Consider the following 22,822-nt stretch of genomic DNA (forward strand, 5'->3'; position numbering starts at 1 on the left):
ACTTTCACAATTAAATATCTAACAGATACCATTCACGACCCCACTCACCCCTCTTATCCCGCCCGTGGATGAGATTTATGCAAATGTCTCCTACCCGCCTGCCCGTTGAGCCCGTGAAGATTGCACAGACCTCAAAAAATCACCATCAATTGCTGCCTTAAGTACCTGATTAATTAATGGCGGGTGTGCATCCAAGAACATCGCGCGATGGTGCGTGGTGACATCGGGTTGCTTGCCCGACCTCACCGCGCATCATTTTACACGTTGGTGTGTGGGGCCTGCCCCCGCACACCAACGAGAAAATTCTGGCCAATGAGATCACCTCTCATCTTTCGAAACTCTAGAGAATAGAGGTTCAGTTTTCTCCATCTCTCCTCATAAAACAATCCTTCCATCCCAGGGATTAGTCTAATGGACACCTGGTGCACTGGGAAGTATAGTCTTCCTTAGATAAGGAGACCAAAACTGTACACAATACCCAAGATCCTTGGCCATCCCACCAAGGATCTATACAACTGCAGCAAGACATCTTTACTCCTGTACTCAAATCCCCTTGTGATGAAGGCCAATGTATCATTTTCCTTCCTAATTTCTTGCTGCATTTACATGCTAGCTTTTAGTGACTCATGAACAAGGACACCCAGGTCCCTTTGGACATCAACACTTCCCAACCTCTCACCATTTAAGAAATACTCTGCCTTTCCATTTTTCTGCCAAAGTGGATAACTTCACGTGTATTCACATTATATTCCATCTGCTATGTTCTTGCCCATGCACTTAGCCTGTCCAAGACCCTTTGAAGCCTCCTTGCATCCTCCTCACAACTTACATTTCCACCTAGTTTGTATCATCACCAAATTTGGAAATATTACATCTGGTCCCCACATCTAAATCATCTATAAAGATTGTGAACAGCTGTGGCCCCGGGACAGATGCTTCTGGTACCCCACTAGTAACAGCCTGCTATCCTGAGAATGACCCATCTATTCCTACTCTCTGTTTTCTGTCTATTAATCAATTCTCAATCTATACAAGTCTATTACCCCCAATCCCATGTGCTCCAATTTTGTTTACTGACCTCCTGTGTGGGACCTAATCAAAGGCCTTCTGAAAATCCAAATACATCACATCCACTGGTTCTCCTTAATCTATACTAGAAGTAACATCCTCAAAAAAATCCAACAGGTTTGTCAAACATGATTTCCCTTTCATACGAACACGCGAATTAGGAACAGGAGTAGGCCCCTCGGCCACTCAATGAGATCATGGCTGATCTGATTATAACCTCAACTCCATGTTCCCACCTACCCCCGATAACCTTTCACCCCCTTGCTTAGCAAGAATCTATCTATCTCTGCCTTAAAAATATTCAAAGACGCTGCTTGCAATGCCTTTTCTGGAAGAGAGTTCCAAAGACTCACAACCCTCTGAGAGAAAAAAATTCTCCTCATCTCTGTCCTAAATAGGTGACCCTTTATTTTTAAACAGTGGCCCCTAGTAATAGATTCTCCCACAAGAGGAAACATCCTCTCCACATCAACCCTGTCAAGATCCCTCAGGATCTTACATGTTTCAATCAAGTTGCCTTCATAGATCCATGTTGACTCTGCCCAAACATACCATTATTTTCCAAGTGTCCAGTTATCATATCCTTTATAATAGACTCCAACATTTTCCCTGCTACTGATGGCAAACTGACAGGTCTGTAGTTCTCCATTTTCTCCCTCTCTCCCTTTTTAAATAGTGGGGTTATGTTTGCTATTTTCCAGTCTGCAGGAACCTTTCCAGAATTCATAAAATTTTGAAAGATAAGCACCAATGCATCCATTATCTCTATATTCTCCTCCTTCAACACTCTGGGATGTAACTTATCAGGTCCAGGGGATTTATCAATCTTCAATCCAATTAATCTTTTGAGTGCTACCTCATTATCAATATTAATTTCTTTCAGTTCCTTATTTTCACAAGCCCCCCAGTTCCCTAGTATTTGTGGGAAGTCTTCTTCCATGAAGACATACACACTATAATTCACAGAATCACAGAATTGTTACAGTGCAGAAGGAGGCCATTCGGCCCATGGTGTCTGCACTGGCTCTCTGAATGAGCATTATCACTCAGTGCCATTCACCTGCCTTTTCCCCGTAACCCTGCACATTGTTTCTATTTAAATAATCATCTAATGCCCTCTTGAATGCCTCGATTGAACCTGCCTCCACCACATTTCCAGGCAGTGCATTCCAGACCCAAACCACTTGCTGTGTGAAAAAGTTTTTTCTCACTTTGCATTTGCTTCTTCTGCAAATCACTTTAAATCTCATTCTTGATCCTTTTACAAGCAGGAACAGTTTCTCCCTATCTACTCTATCCAGCCCGCTCATGATTTTGAACACCTCTATCAAATCTCCTCTTAGCCTTCTCCTCTTCAAGGAGATCAGCTACAACTTCTCCAATCTATCTTCATAACTGAAGTTTCTCATCCCTGGAGCCATTTTTGTCAACCTCTTCTGCATTCTCTCTAAATGTGTTCACACCCTTCCTATAGTGTGGTGTCCAGACTGTACAAAATACTCCAGCTGAGGCCTAACTAGTGTCTTATACAAGTTTAGCATAACCTCCTTGCTCTTTTACTCTATGCTCCTATTAATAAAGCCTAGGATACTATATGCTTTATTAGCTGTTCTCTCCACCTGTCCTGCCACCTTTTAGTGAATTAAGCACATATACACCCATGTCCCTTTGTTCCTGCACACCCTTTAGAGTTGCACACCTTATTTTATATTATCTCTCCATGTTCTTCCTACCAAAATCAATCACCTCATACTTCTCTTGAACTTCATCTGCCACCTATCTGCCCACTCCACCAACTTGTCTATGTCCTTTTGAAGTTCTACACTGTCCTCTGCACTGTTTGCAATGCTTCCAAGTTTTGTATCATCCCCAAACTTTGAAATTGTCTCCTGCAAACCAAGATCTAGATTATTAATATATAGCAGGAAAAGCAAGGGTCTCAATACCAACCCCTGGGGAACTCCACCACAAACCTTCCTCCAGCTTGAAAAATATCCATTAACTATTACTCGCTGTTTCCTATTATTGAGCCAATTTTGTATCCAACTTGCTACTGTCCCTTTTATTCCATGAATTATAACTTTTCTCACAAGTCTGCTGTGCAGCACTGTATTAAATGTCTTATGGAAGTCCATGTACACCACATCAACAGCATTACCCTCGGCAACTCTCTCTGTTACCTCTTCAAAAAACTCTAGCAATTTAGTCAATTGTTTAGTTTCTCCTCCATTTCCCTATTGTGCATTATAAATCTCCTGCCTCTACCTGTAAGGGACCTACATTTGTCCTTGCTAATCTTTTGCTTTTCACATACCTAAAGAAGCTTTTACAGTTTGCCTTTATGTTTCTCGCTAGCCTGCATTCACATTCTCTGTTCCCTTTCTTTATCAGTTTCTTGGTCCTCCTTTGATGAGTTCTAAATTGCTCCCAATCCTCAGGCATACCACTTTTCCTGGCAATGTTGTAAACCACTTCCTTTGATCTGTGCAATCTTTAGCTTCTTTTGTTAGCTACAGTTGATTCAACTTTCCTGTTTGTTTTTTTTTGTGTCTTAGAGGAATGTATATTTGTTGTAGACAATGTCGTATTTCTTTAAATACTAGCTATTGCTAGTCTACTGTCAAATTTTTGAGTGTATTTTCTGAATCCACCATGGCCAACTTGCCCCTCAAACCTTTATAGTTTCCTTTGTTCAGATTTAAGACCCTAGTTTCAGAATGAACTAGATTAATGTAAAACTTAATGTAAAATCCCTTCATAATATGATCACTATTTCCTAAAGGATCCTTTGCAGCAAGGTTATTAATTAGCCTTTTCCCATTACACAATACTAAATCTAAAATAGTCCAAACTTCATACCCCTCACCGACCTGCCATGGCCCCCATTCTCCCTATGCCAACCCATGCCCCTCTACTCATCCACCATGGCCCCTCATACCCCCTATGCCAACTCATGTTACTCTATCCAACCCCATGACCGTTATACCCCCTATGTCCCCCACATCTCCATGGCCCTTTATATCCCTATATCAATTTAGTGCCAACTGATGGCTTCACCCACAACCCTTTGCCCACTTCATGCCAACTCATCTAGAACCAACCATGGGCAACCCTCAGGAGCCATGTTGACATACAATAAAGCTTTGTGTCTATTGCTGACATCATTATTTTAATCAAAAAAATAACACTCTCATTGGTGAAAAAAAAAATTCAATACATAGAAATTCCTTCAACTAATCCCTTATGAAAACAAACATTTTTATTCTATAACCAGTTGGAGCTGTCAATCAAACTGGTCACTTAACAGCACCCCATTGTGATAATGTTAGTTTGTAAAATCAGCTATTGCAGCACAAATCCTACAATGATAACCCTCAGTCTTATGTCAATGGACAGAATGAAACATCAAGCAGTTAATTTTTTTGAACTTCAGAATTTATTTTTAATTTGAAGCCCAGCAGAGTTAAATCCAGTAACAGCTTTGTCAGTTCCAGTGAGTTTTGACAGCTCCTTGACAGCTTGACAGCTTGCAGCTTTGACAGTTCCAATGAATTTCTGCACTTTTTACGCATAACCATGTTTACTTTTAACAATCCCAAAGGATGTCTTACCTCTCCCAAAGGTGCCCCAGCACCGTACCCAAAGATGTACCTTACCTCTCCAAAGGGCTATCCAAATGAACCCACCAAGTTCAGTCTGGTTCTTACCCGGCTTAATCTGCAAATGCTAGTTTTCACACTTCTGGGCCACCAAAATCCCACTTCAGTGGAGGAAGCTGATGAATTAAATGACTAGCTGCCTTCATAAAATGGGCATGTGCAAACCCCGGCCCGATTCCAGCCCCACCACCATTAAAATAGGAAGTGCTGTGTTCAGGGGCGGGATTTAGGATTTTCTGCCATTTTCCCTATTTCGCCACAACAGAGTGCCTCTTCGTCGTGGTGAAAACCTGGACCAGAGTTAACGTTTCAGGCTGATGACCCTTTCATCAGAACTGGGTAAAGTTAGCGATGTAATAGGCTTTGAGCAAGGGGTGAGCAGAGCAATTAAGGACAAAAGGAAGGTCTGTCATAGGGTGGAAGACAGGAGAGATTGAATAACAGAAAGGATAGTTTTGCAGGACCAAAGGAATGGTGATGAGACAGTAAATGAAACACAAAAGCTGTGCCTAGAGCAGGTGTGCTGCTGTCTGAATCACAAACCTTCCTTTTGTCATTTTTGACAAAAGTTTGTGCAATGAACAGTGAGTGCGGTTTATTCACTGCTGATACCAAAATCTGGACCATTTATTAATATAGTAATAATTAATCACCATTATTCATCTAATTTTATATTCAGATGCATGATTTGGGGTTGGAGGGGAGGGGTGCAGTGTTGACCTTCCTTAGTAGCCTCCCGTCCCCAAGCAACTTGCTGGAACATGAGGCTTAGCTTTAAAATTGTTTTTCATTTCCGCATAAAAGTGTCTTTTCCTCTTTCACTTTCAGGTTGTGGTGGGCGTTTTACAGCTCCTAAAGGAGAAATCCACTCCCCAAACTATCCCAGTCCTTATGGCAATAATCTAGATTGTTCCTGGGTCATCACTGTGGATAACCACTACCACATCCTGCTTGAATTTGCTGACTTCGACCTTGAACATCAATCATGTGATTCTGACTATGTAGCTGTAAGTCATAAAAAAATCAATTAAGTCCATAATTTATTTAGGTAGTTGCTTAAAAGAAAGTTTTATTAAAGGGCTTGTGAAGTGATATTTTAAAAGATTAGGTAATTATTAGTAAATCAGTACTACATTAATATTTCTGTACTATTTCAATTTAGATGTTCCCCCAGTCCTCCTTCATGAATAACCATTTCCAGACCATCTTGATTTACCTCTAAAAAATTTGCCTCAATATCCTACAGATTATGTTGTCAATGCTGAATTATACATCAGGTTTCACTAGCGATTTATTTTTAACTGAGCATACTCTACCTCTCCCCATTGTGACTATGCAACCTGCTATTTGTCATATGCATAGTTGATTAATTTTATGTTTGGCCTCAACTGGAAATCATGAGCATAGCTGTGTGAAGCAGGAAAATAACTTTTAAACTAGTAAATGCCTTTTCTTTATCCCCAAATGTCAAAAAAGGAGTCAGCTCATCTTTAGATACCGGAGGCTAGAAAGTTAGAAACAGCATATTTTAATAAATGTTTATGCTCAGTATGGAGATGAAAGTCAATGTTAGAGAACTTAATACTTCCTCTGCTTCAACAGCCCAGTTTCATCGCTGACCATTTCTGATCAAAAAGGGTCAGATGCAAAGTAAAGTTCCCTCTACTCTACCTCAACATTGTGTTTCAATTCCAACCTCTGGAAAGTATTTGCTACTAAACCAGAGAAGTTTTCAGTTTTCTACGTCAGCCAACATTATAGTCTCTTATGAAATTGCCAGTTTAATGTAGAATTGTGTGTGTATTTGCATTGCCAGTTTGTGCTAATTGGAGACTGGGTTAAGAATGCTTTAACTCATTTTATTTAGTAAAGGCACATTGGCTAGAGGTTTGTGCTCTCATATTCTTGGCTCATTAATGGCCAGAAATGTGGGCTGAGGTGTGGAATTATCTGACACTTGCCCAGAAGATTGAAAAGGAAACTCTCCTCTATTGTTTCTGCAGAGCAAGGGAACTTTAGCTTGCTGTGTCATATCCATCCGGTGATTACTTGATGCTGACACTCGGTACAAAAAGGTAGCAAAAGATACTCACTCCCAAAATTGACATTCCTCAAAATCAACCCAGAAAAAACAAAATTAGAAGGAGAAGTCCATGTTGATCTCCAGAACACAGTAACTGATCCAGGCAGGAATTTAATCACACGGTACAACAATTAGCTTGCAACAATTGAAAATAGTGCCAAATAAACTCAATGTTATATTGCTCAGGACATTGTATAAAATGTTTCCCATTAATTGCTGTTGTGATAATATTTTAAATGAGTTCATAAACCTAATCTCAGCCAGTTCACTTTGCACTCTCAATTTGGCACAAATGGACTATATTCCAGTTTCCTATCAGTGTCTTGTAGATCTTGTTTAAAACAAAGCCTTTCTGTGTTTTTTTAAATGGAAATACCTGTTTGTGAATTTGCACATTAAAGGCAGGGATTAACTGCAGACCGATTGAGACATAATTTCTGGTGAAACTTCCTTTTTATGGAGGCTGCATCCTCTAAGCCTGTATTTCAGCAGATCCTTAATTACACATCCAAGTAGAAAATATGTACTATTCTTCACTTTGCTGCATCCTGTTTGTAAAACAAAAAGGCAGAGTTCGTGATTTTACTTTAGTTATTCCAAAGTATCCACAGAAACATGCTGCAATATGAGTTTGAAATCTAGAATATGATAAGATTGATAAGCAGTCCACTTGATTTCTTTAATAATACTATATTTTACTACGAATGAACCATGTCACTGGCACAGCTGTAGAGAATATCTCAGGGGTTCACACAATGGATGGAGGAGAACTGGGTAGATCAGTTTAAATATACATACACCAGATGTATGGGGTTTCCTGTGCGTAAATGAAAGGAAATGTGATCACTGAGAATGACCACTGCACTAATTAAGCTCAAACTAGGATGGAGGATTTGAAATTGGAAAAACATGTTCATTCAGCAGCCTTTTTGCAGTTTAACCCTTCCTGCTACCAATCTAAAATTAGGTTTGAATAAGGTCCTCTTGCCACATTAAAACACATTTGTGTTAACTTAATAGTTTCCTTTATGGATTATTTTTCTTATATGCATGGTGTTTTCCTCATGTCACCTTTGTGGTTCTTTTGACAATCCACCTTGAATCTGAATCCTCTGATTGTCAACCCTTTAACCACTGGGAATAATTTCTCTCTATCCGCTCTGTCTAGACCTTTCATAATTTTGCCCCTCTTTTTGGTTGCATCAGTTAATAATTTGCTAAGTCTTAAATATAAAATATATAGTAAAAAAAAGGGTGCCTAAAATCAGTCTTCAAATAGGTTGTCATCCCAGTAATGATAAAAAGCAGTAGTGCTGATAAGACATCTTCAGTGCTTCAGTCTCGGTATACTTAATTTAACTAAACTGATGACTACAACCCAGTGACCATTTGCACAGATCTCCACTCGTGCAAAAATGCCCTTTGCCTCCCTTTTTTAGACCCAGACACCAAACAGTACATTGTTCCCAGTAAAATGTGACATGTGAGGAATTTCTGTGATCACACTCAAAAAAAAATCATCCTTGTTACCATGGCAGGATATGCTATTTGACTAAACACTGCATCAAAGAACAGCACTATTTAAACAGTTAAGTTAAAGCAAATGGCTACATTTATCTTGTGGTGACTCTTAGTATTTCTATTCCTACTGCTCTGCAAATTGCCTAGTAGATTCAGCCAAGAGTTTTGAAATATCTAAAAGGAAACATCTGGCTGTCAGTGTATTATCCTTTGTTGTAGTTAATACTGAGTCATTGGGAACCGTTTCAATTTGTTTTCAGGCAGGATCAGGGCAGTAATGGCTGGGCTTTTCCCTGCCCGCCGACATCAGGAGTGTTTGGGGGAGTGACCCGGCAATGTGGCAAGAAGACCAAAAATCGGTTTCATGACATCATGAAACCAGTTTGTGATCGTCTGCTCCGCTTGCCGATGGCGGCCCGAGTTCCCTTCCATCGGACATTGGGAACCTCATTGTAATACATCAGCAGATCATTATAAAACCAGCCTGCTGGACTCATCCCCCCCCCTCCCCCAACCAAGCTGGATCATCTGTCCACGTTGGTGGGAAAACACATGTTTCACAGCAGCATATATAAGGCGTGCTCATGGCAGGCTGCACTTCGCGTGGAACTTCAAGGTTTTTTTGTCTACCTTGCTTCAGTCAGCAATCCCAGTCATCAGCGCCAGGCATCACAGTCAGCACCACATCACTTTTAGGTGTGCTGACAGGCAGGTTTCTACCTACCAGATCAGCCATATGTAGTAGTTTTTCAATGGCTGCAGGGCAAGGTCTTGTTTGGGGAAGGGGGAGAAGTGGCGTCAAGTGGAAGAGGCTGCAGGATGAGGGCTGTGCTGGGGAAGGAGGGTATTCCAGGGTGTATGTGAGGGCACATGTTGATCTGTGCAAGTGGTCTCTCAAGATGCTGAGGGCTGAGGAGGCAGTCTCCAGAGGAGATGAGGCCAGATGGATATGTGAGGGTGTATGTGTGAGAATGGGTGGTGATGGCCCTTGAGCTGGCAGTGCATGAGATGCCAGTGAATGTGTGATGGGCTTGAGTGTGTGAGTTTAGAGTGATGAGATAGTTGCCATATCTTGCCCGCATGGATGAGATCATTCATCCTCTATCTGCATTGGATGGCCAACCTCTTATGTGCAACATTGGCTCTGATCACCACTGCCATTGCCTACCAAGCCAGAGCGGTAATGTAGCTGGGGTAGAGGACATCACAACTGGCCTCCATTGCGTCCAAAAGGCGCTCGAAAGCTACAGTCTTCTTGCCATGTCTTTCAGGCCATGTCTTCTTTGCTGGAAGCACTGAGCATGGCTGTACTTTAAATGTGGTGCCTGGCATGATGAAGCGGCGAGGTGACAGTGTGGCAGGCGAATCGGAGCCCACCCACCATCGAAGTGGCGTGTTTCCCGGGAATGCATAAGTAATGTGGCGGGCTTGGGATGATACGTCGTTTTATCTGTCCACTACCGCACTTAGTGCAAATGTGGGACTATTCTGCCCAGTGTATCTAAAATTGTGGGACACAACTTACTGAGCTGTTTTTACCCATGTTCAACCGCTATGCTTTTGGAGAGTGCTCAGAATTAGGCCTGGTTGAGGCGAGAGCCTACTTGAATAAGCAATTGAATAAGCCTTGTGTTTTTAGAACTCCAATGTAATTTTCAAATGTATATGAGCTACCCACGTGACCCCCACACTCTGTTGAATGGTACAGGGCCCCCTCCTGGCCCACAAAAATCTTCCCATGTCGCTCAGTGGCTTTTACAGTATTTAGAAGGAGAGGGAAAAAGCCCTGAGCTGCAATTACTAATGGCAATCTGTGTGGTCTTTTAGTTCAAGGCTAAAGGCTAAAGTTGCAGCTTTCCTTTCACTGGGCCTCTGCAGGCCTATTATGGAGCCATTCAAAAGCAAATACAAGCGCCCTTTTCTTACACATTCACATTTCTGAGACAGGCTTAATATTCCATTTTTAAAAATTGTGAGTAGTTTTGAAAATTATTTCTGCCCTGTCTGCATAGAAGAAATCCACTTAGAGGTGAGGTGATGTAGAGGTGGATTTATTCATATCGCTGGCTGAGCCTGTGAAATCTATTTGCTAAGTTTCATTGTGCTGTGCCACAGCTAGTTTTGTTGGATCTGAATCATTAAGCTTTGGAACCAACGTGTAATATTCACCTCTTTTTAAAAATTTACCTTCATTTGCCAGTTGTTCAAGTGATGTCCACCTTTGACAATAAATGTGATTAAACACTGATCTTAATTAATTGTCTGTCTTTAAGTTCTGGAACAATGACATGCACATGGAGTTTAGAAAGGAAGCAAAGAAAGAAATGTGTATTGTTTTACTGTGGTTTAAATTAAATTTCCTCAGACTTCCAACCAAATATCTAACATATTTAATTTATTCCATGTGGAGGAATTTAAATTTATCTTAATTATACATGAAAACTGATTCTTGGTAACTTTCATTTCATTATTTTTTACCATTGCCTTTTTACAAATAGAAATCATCTTGCCTCCAGTGGTTAATACCTTGTATGAGATGCCGTTAAAATTTTTACTTCTCTATTTTTGGCTCTGAGCGCTTTTAAATTTGATAATATTTTTGTTCCTACTTCAACCTTTCCAAGCCAATCTTCCCTTTTTTACAGAAAGCTGGTCACTTTAAGACTGCAGGACCCTGCTGTTAATGAAACATAAAGTCCAAATATCTGGGACCAGCTCACTGCATTTCCTTTAATTAAACTTATCTTATGGCGGTCACCCTGACGCACTAGTCATATATTAATATTTTCATAAGTCTGTGATCCAATACAGTGATCTAACATTCCAATCACCATAGCAGCCAGTCTAAATTTCATGTCTGCTGGATTAACAGTGAGTCAAAAGATGATGCCTGTAACATTATAAGAAATATAGTTTAACAAGACCCCATTCTGGTAAAATTCAAAGTGCTACAAAGGATCACGCTGAACAGCTGGATGTAGGCTATGCATTTAAATTTTTCAGATTTAAGCATAGTTAAAATTATATAAAAAGAAAGTAAAAACTGCACATATTTGAAATCTAAATTCAAACCAAAAAATGTGAACACATTTTAGCTCTGGCAGCTTCTGTAAAGATCCTTTACCAGAGCTGGAAATTGTTACACAAGCCCTTCCAAATGACTGAGTAAAATGAGAAGGGTAAAATGAATAAAAGGAAATCAGCAGGTAAAAGCAGGGAGCCTGAATGTCGTCACAGAGAGTGACCTAATGAGTATAAATAGCTTCCAAATGATTGTTTCTTTCAGAAAATTTGGAAAAAGTAGAATACTGGTGAAAGAATTGCAAAGATCATCTTAGTCATTAGACATTAAAAGAACAAAGCTTTTGAAATAACTAATTGAGGGAATGGAAATGCATTGAAAAAACACTCAATAAAATAACAGGGCTGATTTTAATCCTTCTGCATGATGTAAACAGGGCAGTAGCAGCCTGCAAATGGCATTGTGGCACTTTCTGCCCTGTTTACACTGGTGCTCCGGCTACTCCATAGGATGTGATAGGCACAATTGTGCTAAGCTGAGGTCCATTTGTAATATGCAAATTGATATATTGTTATGTATGTCAGACCTGATTGCAATTTTGATGTGTAAATAGGCCTGCACCACATATACTCTGCCCATTTTAACAAGGTGGAAAATCGGCTAACCAGCAGCCCTTAAAGAAACCACTAAAAGCTACTCCCGAAACAGCCTGGGAAATATTAAAGCTTTTTTTTGATAGGGCTGATAGGAACAGCAACATTCCTCCTGAATGCACAACAACTCTCCAGTCACTACCGGCTCATCCAAGGGCACCCGCGATTGCCACACCCCTCAGGTTCTACATGGGAACCAGCTGATTTCCTGCACATGCACACACAGTGTGCATAGGGTGCCTGCTTGATGTCTACAGTTCATCAGCAGCATGTCAATAAATGAAGCCCACGCCACAAAATGGTTCAGCCCTCACTTTGGCAAACATGTGCACTCTGCTCACTGCCCACCTAGCTGTTTCCTGGCTGTAGTTAAAATTGCTTCCCTCAGCTCCAAATTGGAGAAAAAAGCAAGAAAAGAGGGGACATAGCTAAGATCTGAAATTTCTAATGTTAACATTCAGACCAGAGGGCTCTAGTGTGCCAAGGAGGCTTACTGTTCATGAAGCTTGCACTGAGCTTGGTTGCAACAATGTAGAAGGCCTAAGGTGAAGAGCAAATTATGAAATTAGCTTTAAGTATTTCAACAAATCAAATCCCCTAGCCTGTACTGCTCTGACTGATATTCTTCATAATCCATGCTAACATTTGCAATTGCTATCTCTTCTCTTGCAGGTTTATGATGGTTTGGATGAAGCAGCCCCCATGTTGGGAAAACTGTGTGGTGGTTTAATTCCAGGAGGGATCACCTCTACTCGCAGTGTAATCTATGTACGTTTCCGCTCACAAAGCAGTAATGAGCACAGAGGATTCAGAGCACAGTTCAATCAAGGCATGTCCAATTTAAAATTTTAGTTTAGAAGATTTACATCACTTCACCCAGAAAGTCCTGCTTTCACATCCTGTCTTCTTTACAGCATGTGGGTCCTATATTATTACTGATGATATTGGTGGAGCTATCACGTCACCTCTGTATCCCAACAACTATTTGAACAATCAGAACTGTAGCTGGATTATTCGAGGCCAAAAGCCATGTACGTAAGACTCTCACTATGACCACTATCAGTCATCTGTTTTTTTGTGAATGTATTAGCTAATGCTGAATGATTTTCCTTTTTGTGTGTGGTTTACCAGCTAGGAAATTAATCATCATCTATGTTTTGCTTCAGTTAACCATTTGCATTGTCATTGACAATGCGTGTGCCAGCTGTAGCTCAGTTGGCAGCTCTCTCACCTCTGAGTCAAAAGATTGTGGGATCAAGTCCTATTTCAGTGACTTAGGCAGACAACCTAGTGCAGTACTGTGCAAGTGCTTTACTGTTAGAGGTGTTGGCATTTGGATGAGATGTTAAACTGAGACTCCGTTTGCCTACTCAGGAGGGTATAAAAGAACCCATAGCATTGTTTCAAAGAAGAGCAGGGGTCTTCTCCCCAGCATCCTAGCTAGTATTTATCCTTCAACATCCTTCACTAAAACTGAGATGTCTGGTAGCACAGATGCCAGTCTTCAGCCAATTTGAGTCACTCCATGTGATATCAAGAAGTGGCTGAAGGCACTGGATTCTGCAGTAGTACTGAAGACTTGTGCTCCAGAACTGGCCAGGCCCTAGCTAAGCTGTTCCAGTACAGCTAAGAACACTGGTATCTACCTGACAATGTAGAAAATTGCTCAGGTATATCCTGTCCACAAAAAGCAGGACAAAACCAATTCAGCCAATTACCGCCCCATCAGTCTACTCTTGCTCATCAGCAAAGTGATGGAAGGTGTCATCGACTGCGCTATTAAGTAGCATTTATACAGCAATAGCCTGCTTGCTGATGCTCAGTTTGGGTTGCACCAAGACCACTCGCTCCAGAACCCATTACAGCCTTGGCCCAAACATGCACAAAAGAACCAAATTGCAAAGTGCAGGGAAAGTATGGTGCTGGCTTGAATTGAGGGGGGAGAAACATATGAAGTAAATTTTCACCTACTTTGGGCACAAATGGGTGGTAATAGAGCAAAATTGGTGGTACAGTACTTAACGCTCCAAGATGGCCATGGCCATCTCGACTTGAGTTGGGACCTATGACAATACCTGATGTCAGCATTATTTAAATATCATGATTAAATATCCTATCACGCAGAAATATAGAGAAACAAAGACCAAATTCTAAGCTATACGGTGCCAAATGAATTCAGGTCTTTCTTTAAAAGGAAGCTGACTTCTGTTTGGCAAACCTTGTCTCCTTATAAATATGTGACTTTATAATGTAACCTGTGTTGAAGGCAACCAAAATTAAATTGGGCAGGGTGTAAAATGGTGATTAATTCACTACTGACTATTCTATGTTCTAACCCTCCACCCTTCCACTTCCACCACCACTCCCAAGTTGCATTGTACCTCAATGAATGTGAGGTGTGGAGAATGGATAATGAATTGTTTATCATTAACCATCTTTGAGGAAGCAACATCAAAGCTTAACTTAATTTTAGCCACCTATTGTCTAAGTACCTTTTTAAATTAAGAACTTGTGTGAACGCACTTTGCTTTTAAAAATAATAGTATTTTAGAAATAATGTTCTTTTCCACACCCTGAGGAAAATTCACCTAAAATGTTCTAAAACATGTCAAAGATACTAACCCATGTAAAATTAATAGGTCAATGCACCCATTAACATAGCAGAAGAATTTCATATGAATATGTTAAATATATGGTACTATTCACAAAGTATAATTCCAAAGTCAATGTTTCTCAGTTTTGTGTGTTTTAACAATTAAGGCTACTTGCAGTTTAATTTTATCTGCAGGCAGTTCAATTCTTACTCATTTATTCAGCAGCAATTCAATGAGTTAAAATTTATGTGATGAAAGTGACATTGAATTTACAGCTATGGACCGAGGGGTGTTAAAAATTAATTGTCTGAAATAGACATATGAAATATTTCTTATTAGGTCTAATGTCACATACATCAATTTAACAATAAATATAAGAGATGCCATGAAAGTAATCAACAATAGGGATGCAATATACACACTGGGGACAGCATGGTGAAAAGCACAGGAGATTTCACTGTGCAGTAGTTCAGTGCACTGGTACATCAGCCTGTAATTTGATATTGGTCAAACCAATTAAGCCATTTCTGACTGAAGAATCTATAAAGTAATTAATGGACAGTGTTATCTTAATGAAGATTTTGGAAAGCATTTTACCATATTAAAACAGAGACAGCAACACAATCCAGAATATGATGACATTATAGTTACTGTCACTGGTGCGACTAATTTATTAAATACTAGAATTAAAAAGTAATGTGTCGGAAAAATTCACACAACACTAGATACAGCATTTGCTGTTTTACGAATATAATAGAGCAGCACCCAGCAGAATTTAGGTGGACTAATTCTGGGGCTTTCAGAAACTGAAGGAGTGATCTTAACTGCCTGCCTACCTGGTAGAGTTCTAATTGGCCAGAGGGATGAGGTCTTGCATCAAGAATTCAGGGAGTTAGGCAGTAGACTAAAAAGCAAGACCTCTTGGGTTGTAATCTCTGGATTACTCCCATTGCCACGTGCTAGCGAGCTCAGAAATAGGAGAATAGCGCAGATGAATACGTGGCGTAAGAGTTGATGCAGGAGGGAGGGTTTTAGATTCCTGGATCACCGGGACCGTTTCTGGGGAAGGTGGGACCTGTACAAGCAGGACGGTCTACATCTGAACCAGAGCGGGACTAACATCCTTGCGGGCGGGTTTGCTAGTGCTGTTGGGAGGAGTTTAAACTAATTTAGCAGGGGGACGGGACACAGAATGTTATCAGAATAAGGACACATCATAATACAGTAAAACAATCAAGTCAGAGGGAGTACAGCTGCATTAAGTTTTAAGGGAGTAAGGCAAGGCTGGATGGCCTCTACTTTAATGCCAGGAGTATTACAGGTAAAACGGATGAGTTAAGGGTAAGGATTGACACGTGGAATTGTGATATAGTAGCCATCACTGAGATGTGGTTGAGGGAGGCTCAGAATTGGCAGCTCAACATTCCAGGATATAGAATCTTCAGGCGAGACAGGGGAGGGGGTAAAAGAGGAGGCATTGCATTATTAGTTAAGGAGTCAGTTACTGCAGTAAGGAAAGATGATATCTTGGAGGGGGCATCGAATGAAGCTTTGTGGGTAGAGCTTAGGAATAAAAAATGGGCAGCCACATTGTTAGGTGTTTATTATAGACCCCCAGATAGTCAGCGGGAAATTGAGGAGCAAATATGTGCACAATTTGTGGAAGTGTGTAAAAACAATAACAATAGGGTAAATATATTAGGTGATTTCAACTTTCCCAACATTAATTAGGGTAGACATAGAGTTAAGGGCTTGGATGGAGTGGATTTCTTGAAATGTGTACAGGAGAAATTTTTAGATCAATATGTAGAGGGTCCAACAAGGGACAGTGCAGTGCTAGACCTAATTCTGGGGAATGAAGCCAGACAGGTGGCTGAGGTGGTGGTGGGGGAGCATTTTAGTGATAGCGACCACAGCATGGTACAATTTAAGCTTGTTATGGACAAAGAAATAGACAAGTTGCAAAAAAAAATGTTTTGGAGTGAGGGAGAGCGGATTTTAGTAAAATAAGGCAGGATCTGGCCAAGGTAGACTGGGAACAGCTACTTGTGGGGAAAAGGAAATGGGGAGGGTACAGGCTCAACGTGTTCCCTCCAGGGTGATAGGAAGGAGTAACAAGCCCAGAGAACAATGGATGACCAGAGATATTCAGGATACGATGAGAAAGAAAAGAGAGGCTTTTAGCAGGTACAAGGGGAGCAAATCAGCGGAGGCATTAGTGGAGTACAGACAGTGCAGGGTGGAGATTAAGAAAACAATTAGAGGAGCAAAAAGGGGATATGAGAAAGCTCTGGCTGGTAAAAGTAGGGAAAATCCCAAGATATTCTATAAGTATATCAATGGGAAGAGGATAACCAGGGAAAGAGTAAGGCCCATTAGGGACCAAGGGGGCAATCTATGGGTGGAGCCAGAGGACATTGGTAGAGTGTTGAATGAATACTTCTCATCTGTCTTCACCCAAGAGAATGAGGATGAAGGTATCAAATTTGGGGAGAGAGACTGCGAGGCTCTTGAGCAAATTGATATAGGGAGTGACAAAGTATTGGAAGTGTTGGCAGGCTTAAAAGTGGACAAATCTCCAGGTCCAGATGATTTGTGTCCTAGACTGCTGAGGGAGGCAAGGGAAAAGATCGCAGGGGCTCTGACCCAAATTTTTAATTCTTCTCTGGCCATGGGGGAGGTGCCAGAGGGCTGGAGAACAGCTAATGTGGTTCCGCTATTTAAGAAGGGGTGTAGAGATAAGCCAGGGAACTACAGGCCAGTGAGTCTCAGGTCAGTGGTAGGAAAACTATTGGAGAAAATTCTGAAGGAGAGAATCTATCTCCCCTTGGAGAGGCAAGGTTTGATCAGGGATAGTCACCATGGCTTTGTCAGAGGGAGGTCATGCCTAACAAATTTGATTGAATTTTTTGAGGAGGTGACCAGGTGTGTAGATGAGGATAGTGCAGTTTATGTAGTTTATAAGGATTTCAGCAAAGCCTTTGACAAGGTCCCACATGGGAGGCTTATAAAGAAGGCAAATGCACATGGGATACAGAGTAATTTGATAAGATGGATTCAAAATTGGCTTAGTTGTAGGAGACAGAGGGTGATGCCAGAAGGATGCTTTAGTGACTGGAAGCCAGTGTCCAGTGGCGTACCACAGGGTGCTGGGTACCCTAATTATTCGTCATTTATATAAATGACATAGATGACTATGTGGGTGGTAGGATTAGTAAGTTTGCGGATGACACAAAGATTGGCCAGGTGGTTAACAGTGAGGTTGATTATCTTGGGCTACAGGAAGATATAGATGGGATGGTCAAATGGGCAGATAAGTGGCAGATGGAATTTAACCCTGAAAAATGTGAGATGATACACTTTGGAAGGAGTAATTTGACAAGGAAGTATTCAATGAACGGCACGACACTAGGAAGTTCTGAGGAACAAAGGGACCTTGACGTGTGTGTCCATAGATAGATCTCTGAAGGTGGAGGGGCATGTTACTGGGGTGGTGGAAAAGGCAGATGGGACACTTGCCTTTATCAATTGAGGCATAGATTACTAAAGTAGGGAGGTTATGTTGGAGTTGTATAGAACCTTGGTGAGGCCACAGCTGGAGTACTGAGAGCAGTTCTGGTTGCCACATTATGGGAAGGATGTGATTGCACTGGAGGGGGTGCAGAGGACATTCACCAGGATGTTGCCTGGAATGAAACATTTAAGCTATGAAGAGAGGTTGGATAGACTTGGGTTGTTTTCTTTGGAGCAGAGAAGACTGAGGGGCGACCTGATCGAGGTGTACAAGATTATGAGGGGCATGGACAGGGTGGATAGGGAGCAGCTGTTCCCCTTAGTTGAAGGGTCAGTCACGAGGGGACACAAGTTCAAGGTGAGGGGCAGGAGGTATAGGGGGGATGTGAGGAAAAGCGTTTTTACCCAGAGGGTGGTGACGGTCTGGAATGTGCTACCTGGGAGGGTGGTGGAGGCGGGTTGCCTCACATCCTTTAAAAAGTACCTGGATGAGCACTTGGCACGTCATAACATTCAAGGCTATGGGCCAAGTGCTGGTAAATGGGATTAGGTAGGTAGGTCAGGTGTTTCTCACGTGTCGGTGCAGACTCGATGGGCCGAAGGACCTCTTCTGCACTGTGTGATTCTGTGATTCTGTGAAAGCTTACTGATAACCAGCTAACTTGCCTTGCCCCGTCTGCACACACAAATCCTATTCCCAATTAAATTTGGGGCTTCAGTTACTCTCAGAACCATCTACTGGGGGCATTTCTCACATATGAATGAATACTACTGTATTTAAAATTGTGGAAACTGGTGAAAAGAAAAAGTTCCAATAGTTTCTGTTAGATCCATCAAAGCTTTGCATATCTAGGATAGAATGCTAGTTCCTTGTGAAAAGGTAAGTAAAATAAATTGTGAAAGGAAACATAACTGCTTGTGGTTTCCTTGTAATGGCCTTTAATGATTATTGAGCTATAGCTAGTGCAGTAACTTGAGAACTGTTTTTTGTCAACAGTTAACCATGTCACAATCTCTTTTACTGACTTTGCAATTGAAAGCAGAGATGCAGACTGTTCAGCAGATGCTTTGCAAATCTTAGATGGAGACAACTATGGGGCCCCTTCTGTCGGTAAGTGAAGAGTTGAGATAATTTTCATACTATAGTGATGGCAACAGCTAAACTAATATACCTTAACTGTAATCATGACTATCAGTAGTTTCAAGCAGTCTTCAACTTGCAATTGAGTGAATTTTGAATGCCTGTCTTAGAAGAGTGGTAAAAGTTCCTTATAATTAACAATCAGCAAAAGTAAGACATAAAATCATTGGCCTTAATTTTCAACTGCCCTTGAGTGCAAGTTTTAGTGTGAACCTACTTCTAAAATAGCACTCCGGTATGGCGTGTCAGTGTTCCGACTCCTCCGCTGCGATTTTCAAAGTGAGGGTGGGGTGTGGGGAGAGGGGCAACTTGCTCGCCTACAGGTAACTGCCGCTTAAACTCCTTGAAGAATTTGCTAATGAGCTGGGGTGGGCCAGAAGGTGACTTTCAAATCACAGATTGGGAAAAGTAAACAGGCTGCTGCACATTCGTGCGCAGCTGTTGGCAGCAATTTGGGAACCATTAAGTGTTGTTTCTACTGTAGGAAAATTGTGGAAATGAAGGGTGATTCACACCAAGTGGGTCCAGTACCTTATCATTAACCTTTTAGCCACTGGTCTGTGCATTGAGGCTGCTGGTCCCCTGATCTCTGCCTGCTGTATTCTGCAAGGCAACGGCAAGCCTAGTCATGGCTGTCGTCTGCCTTGAGCATTGCACTCCAGAGTCAGTTTCCACCTCTTGGCAATGCCCAGCACCAGTAATTGGGCACCATGCTCACCTCTGGCCCAATTAGGGGATCCGCATTTTAAAATAGCATCTTCTCAATGACACAGATGCGACAGTGTCAGGATCCAGAAATGATCCGGGTGTCGGGTTCTGCCCGGATGATCAAAACCCCAGATTCTTACAGCGTAGAAGGAGACCATTTGGTCCATCATGTCAGCTCCTTGAAACAGTTGTCCAATTTAGACCCACACCCCAGATTTTTCCCTATAACCCTACAAGTTAGTCCTCCTCAAGAACATGTCCAGTTGCATTTGAAAGGTTCTACTGGAATCTGATTCCACTCTCCTTGTGTGTTTCAGATCAACCCTCTGTGTGAGGAAAAATTATCTTTTCCTTTTCCCTCTAGTTTTTTTTTCAATTATTTATAATCTATGACCTTTGATTACCAACCCACTTGCTAGAGGAAACAATTTGTCCCTACTTGCTCTATAAAAACCCTTCATAATCTTAAATTTCTATATTAGGTTATCTGTTAACCTTTTCTGCTTTAAGGAGAACAATCCCAGTTTATTATTAGATATTTAAAAGCTCTGGAAAATTTAAAACATGAGGCTGTCTTTCTCAGGATCTGATGCCTAGTTTAATATTCATGGATTGCATGAATTGGGTATTTTCTCCAGTAACAACGTGTTAGTAATAACTATATATATAGTACACGTGTGCGTACACTGGGCTGGATTTTATTCTCAGCCTCAAACAAATGGTACCAGCCATTCATTCCACTTGCACTTTGCCCACAGATTTTCAATGAGATTTTGCACTGGAATTTACTGTAATTAGAGACACATTTTGGCACAATGCAATCTGCAGTGAACCTTGGACCTTTTGTGAATAAGGCAACCAATAATGTATTTCTTTAATCAATCGTATTAAACAATAAATGAGTAGTGCGGAGAATGAACAAGCACTAGTTAGAATATTCAATTCAATGTCCAAACAAGTGCAGAAAGTGAAATTAAGGGAAGGAAAGAAAGGTTGAAATAAGAGAGAGATAGAGTTAGAAAGAATGTATTGAATAAAAATAAAAAGTGAATAATTTTTAAAATCTCCAACTGTAATTATAAAATCTGAAGGAATAAGATGACAGTTAAAAAAAAATCAGTGCCAGAGAAGTTGTTTGGCAGTAATTAAGAAATCACGCCATTAAAAATGTACTTATTCTAAAATGGGCAAGCCTTAACTTTTTCTGAGTTTAGTGGGTATATAATCACATAAGCACAGCAAGTTCACATCATTTCATGCATGAGGTGTCAACTGTGGCATATTTGGCAGTACTCTTGCCTCTGAGTCAGAAGGTGTGAGATAGAATCCCAGTCAAGGACTTGAGCACAAGAATCATGGATAAAATTGTGTTATTATAATGACATAATGCCTTGGGCTTATTTACTGCATAAGATACAAAGCACCAATTGCTCATAAGGGATTGGGTAAACACGTGGTGTGTTCGTCTATTAAAACTAGGCACATGAGAACAGTTATACATAGGTATAAACTTGAAGGCTTGGAGGCATCAGAACTGACTGTGTTCTGCTCAAAACAAAAGTGAAATTAAGACTGGATCACATGACACATTTCCTTTCCAGTGATGTCACGTTGATATCCTTTAAAGGCATATTACAACATCCCACTTTCTTTTTAAAGATTCTTTCCCCCTTCCGAAGATGTATAACTATTTACAATACATGTGCATGTTTAGTTACCAGTACGTAAGTGCATAGAGCCGATGAATCTGAGTCTCTAAAGCGTAAAGATAATCTGCTGGTACACCCAGATTTTATGTTGGTAACCTTGATTGGTGGTTTCTTTAATTGCTCACAGTGATCTGTGGGATTGTCATTCTTGGATGTTGTTCCTGGCTGCATTTGGGATCTTGTCCTAGTTGCAATAGGACTGTATGGTGGTTGAGGAGCTGGAAAGGATTTGATTTGTCCTTGGTTATGCCTCACTGTTGCCCCTTTGTGTGTGAAGACTTCATAGGACCTTGGTTCTGAACAAATCCATGTCACCTTGGCTGATTTCCAGGTACCTTCTGTGGGATCCTGGATGCGAACTTGTTGTTCCAACTGTAAACCTGGCTATTCTGTACCTGCATTTTTATCTTGCACCTTGTTCATCTTAGTTTGTAGTTTTACAGGCTTCTCTCGAGTTTCTGAGAGACTAGAATGGGTAAGGGTAGATAAATTGGTATGCACTGGTCTGCCAAACATAAGCTCTGTTGGGGATGAAATAGTTGCACTTAAAGGTGTCGCTCTCAGATATAACAATGCAATGTGTAGATCTTGCTTTGTCTGTCTACATTTGAGAATTAGGAATTTCACCATAAAAATCATTTGTTCAGCTAGGCCATTAGAAATGTAATGAGAAGATTGTAATAAGGAGAAGAAGTAGTGTGATCGATAGCTAACTTCTCACACATACCCTGAAATGGCTTACCAATAAATTATCGACCGTTATCTATAGTGATCTCCCTAGGCACACCACATAAACTGAAAATGGCACAACGACAGTTGTGGTTGACATATTGTGCAATTATCGAATAATGGGGTTCTTGGTAAGGTAGTTGACGATGACAATGAAGTCAGTGCCATGGACGTGAAAGAGGTTGGATGCGATTTTGGACCAAGGATGGGTAGGAACTTCAAGTGGAATTAATGGTTTTTGTGCTGACTTGGCTTATGCTCTTGACATGCCTTGCATTTCATGACGACAACTTCAATGTCATTGTTCATACCCAACCAATAGACTGTCTCCCTTGTGAGTCTTCTTGTCCGATCTATGCCCATGTGTGAATGATGAAGTGTTGAAGAATATCACATTGCAAAGATTCTGGTATGATAACCTG

At 41.0% G+C, this 22,822-nt stretch overlaps 1 protein-coding gene across 1 annotated transcript in view; it reads left to right on the forward strand.

The window, feature by feature from the left end:
- cubn (cubilin (intrinsic factor-cobalamin receptor)) overlaps positions 1–22,822 on the forward strand; it is a 481,327-nt gene that overhangs the window by 202,662 nt on the left and 255,843 nt on the right. Inside the window, exons 29-32 of the mRNA XM_078535601.1 lie at positions 5,556–5,734; positions 12,679–12,835; positions 12,921–13,037; positions 19,111–19,224. Coding sequence (XP_078391727.1) covers positions 5,556–5,734; positions 12,679–12,835; positions 12,921–13,037; positions 19,111–19,224 — 567 coding nt within the window. The remainder of the gene's footprint in view (positions 1–5,555; positions 5,735–12,678; positions 12,836–12,920; positions 13,038–19,110; positions 19,225–22,822) is intronic.

The sequence above is a fragment of the Cetorhinus maximus genome, chromosome 3 (assembly GCF_964194155.1).
Source record: "Cetorhinus maximus chromosome 3, sCetMax3.hap1.1, whole genome shotgun sequence".
NCBI lineage: Eukaryota > Metazoa > Chordata > Chondrichthyes > Lamniformes > Cetorhinidae > Cetorhinus > Cetorhinus maximus.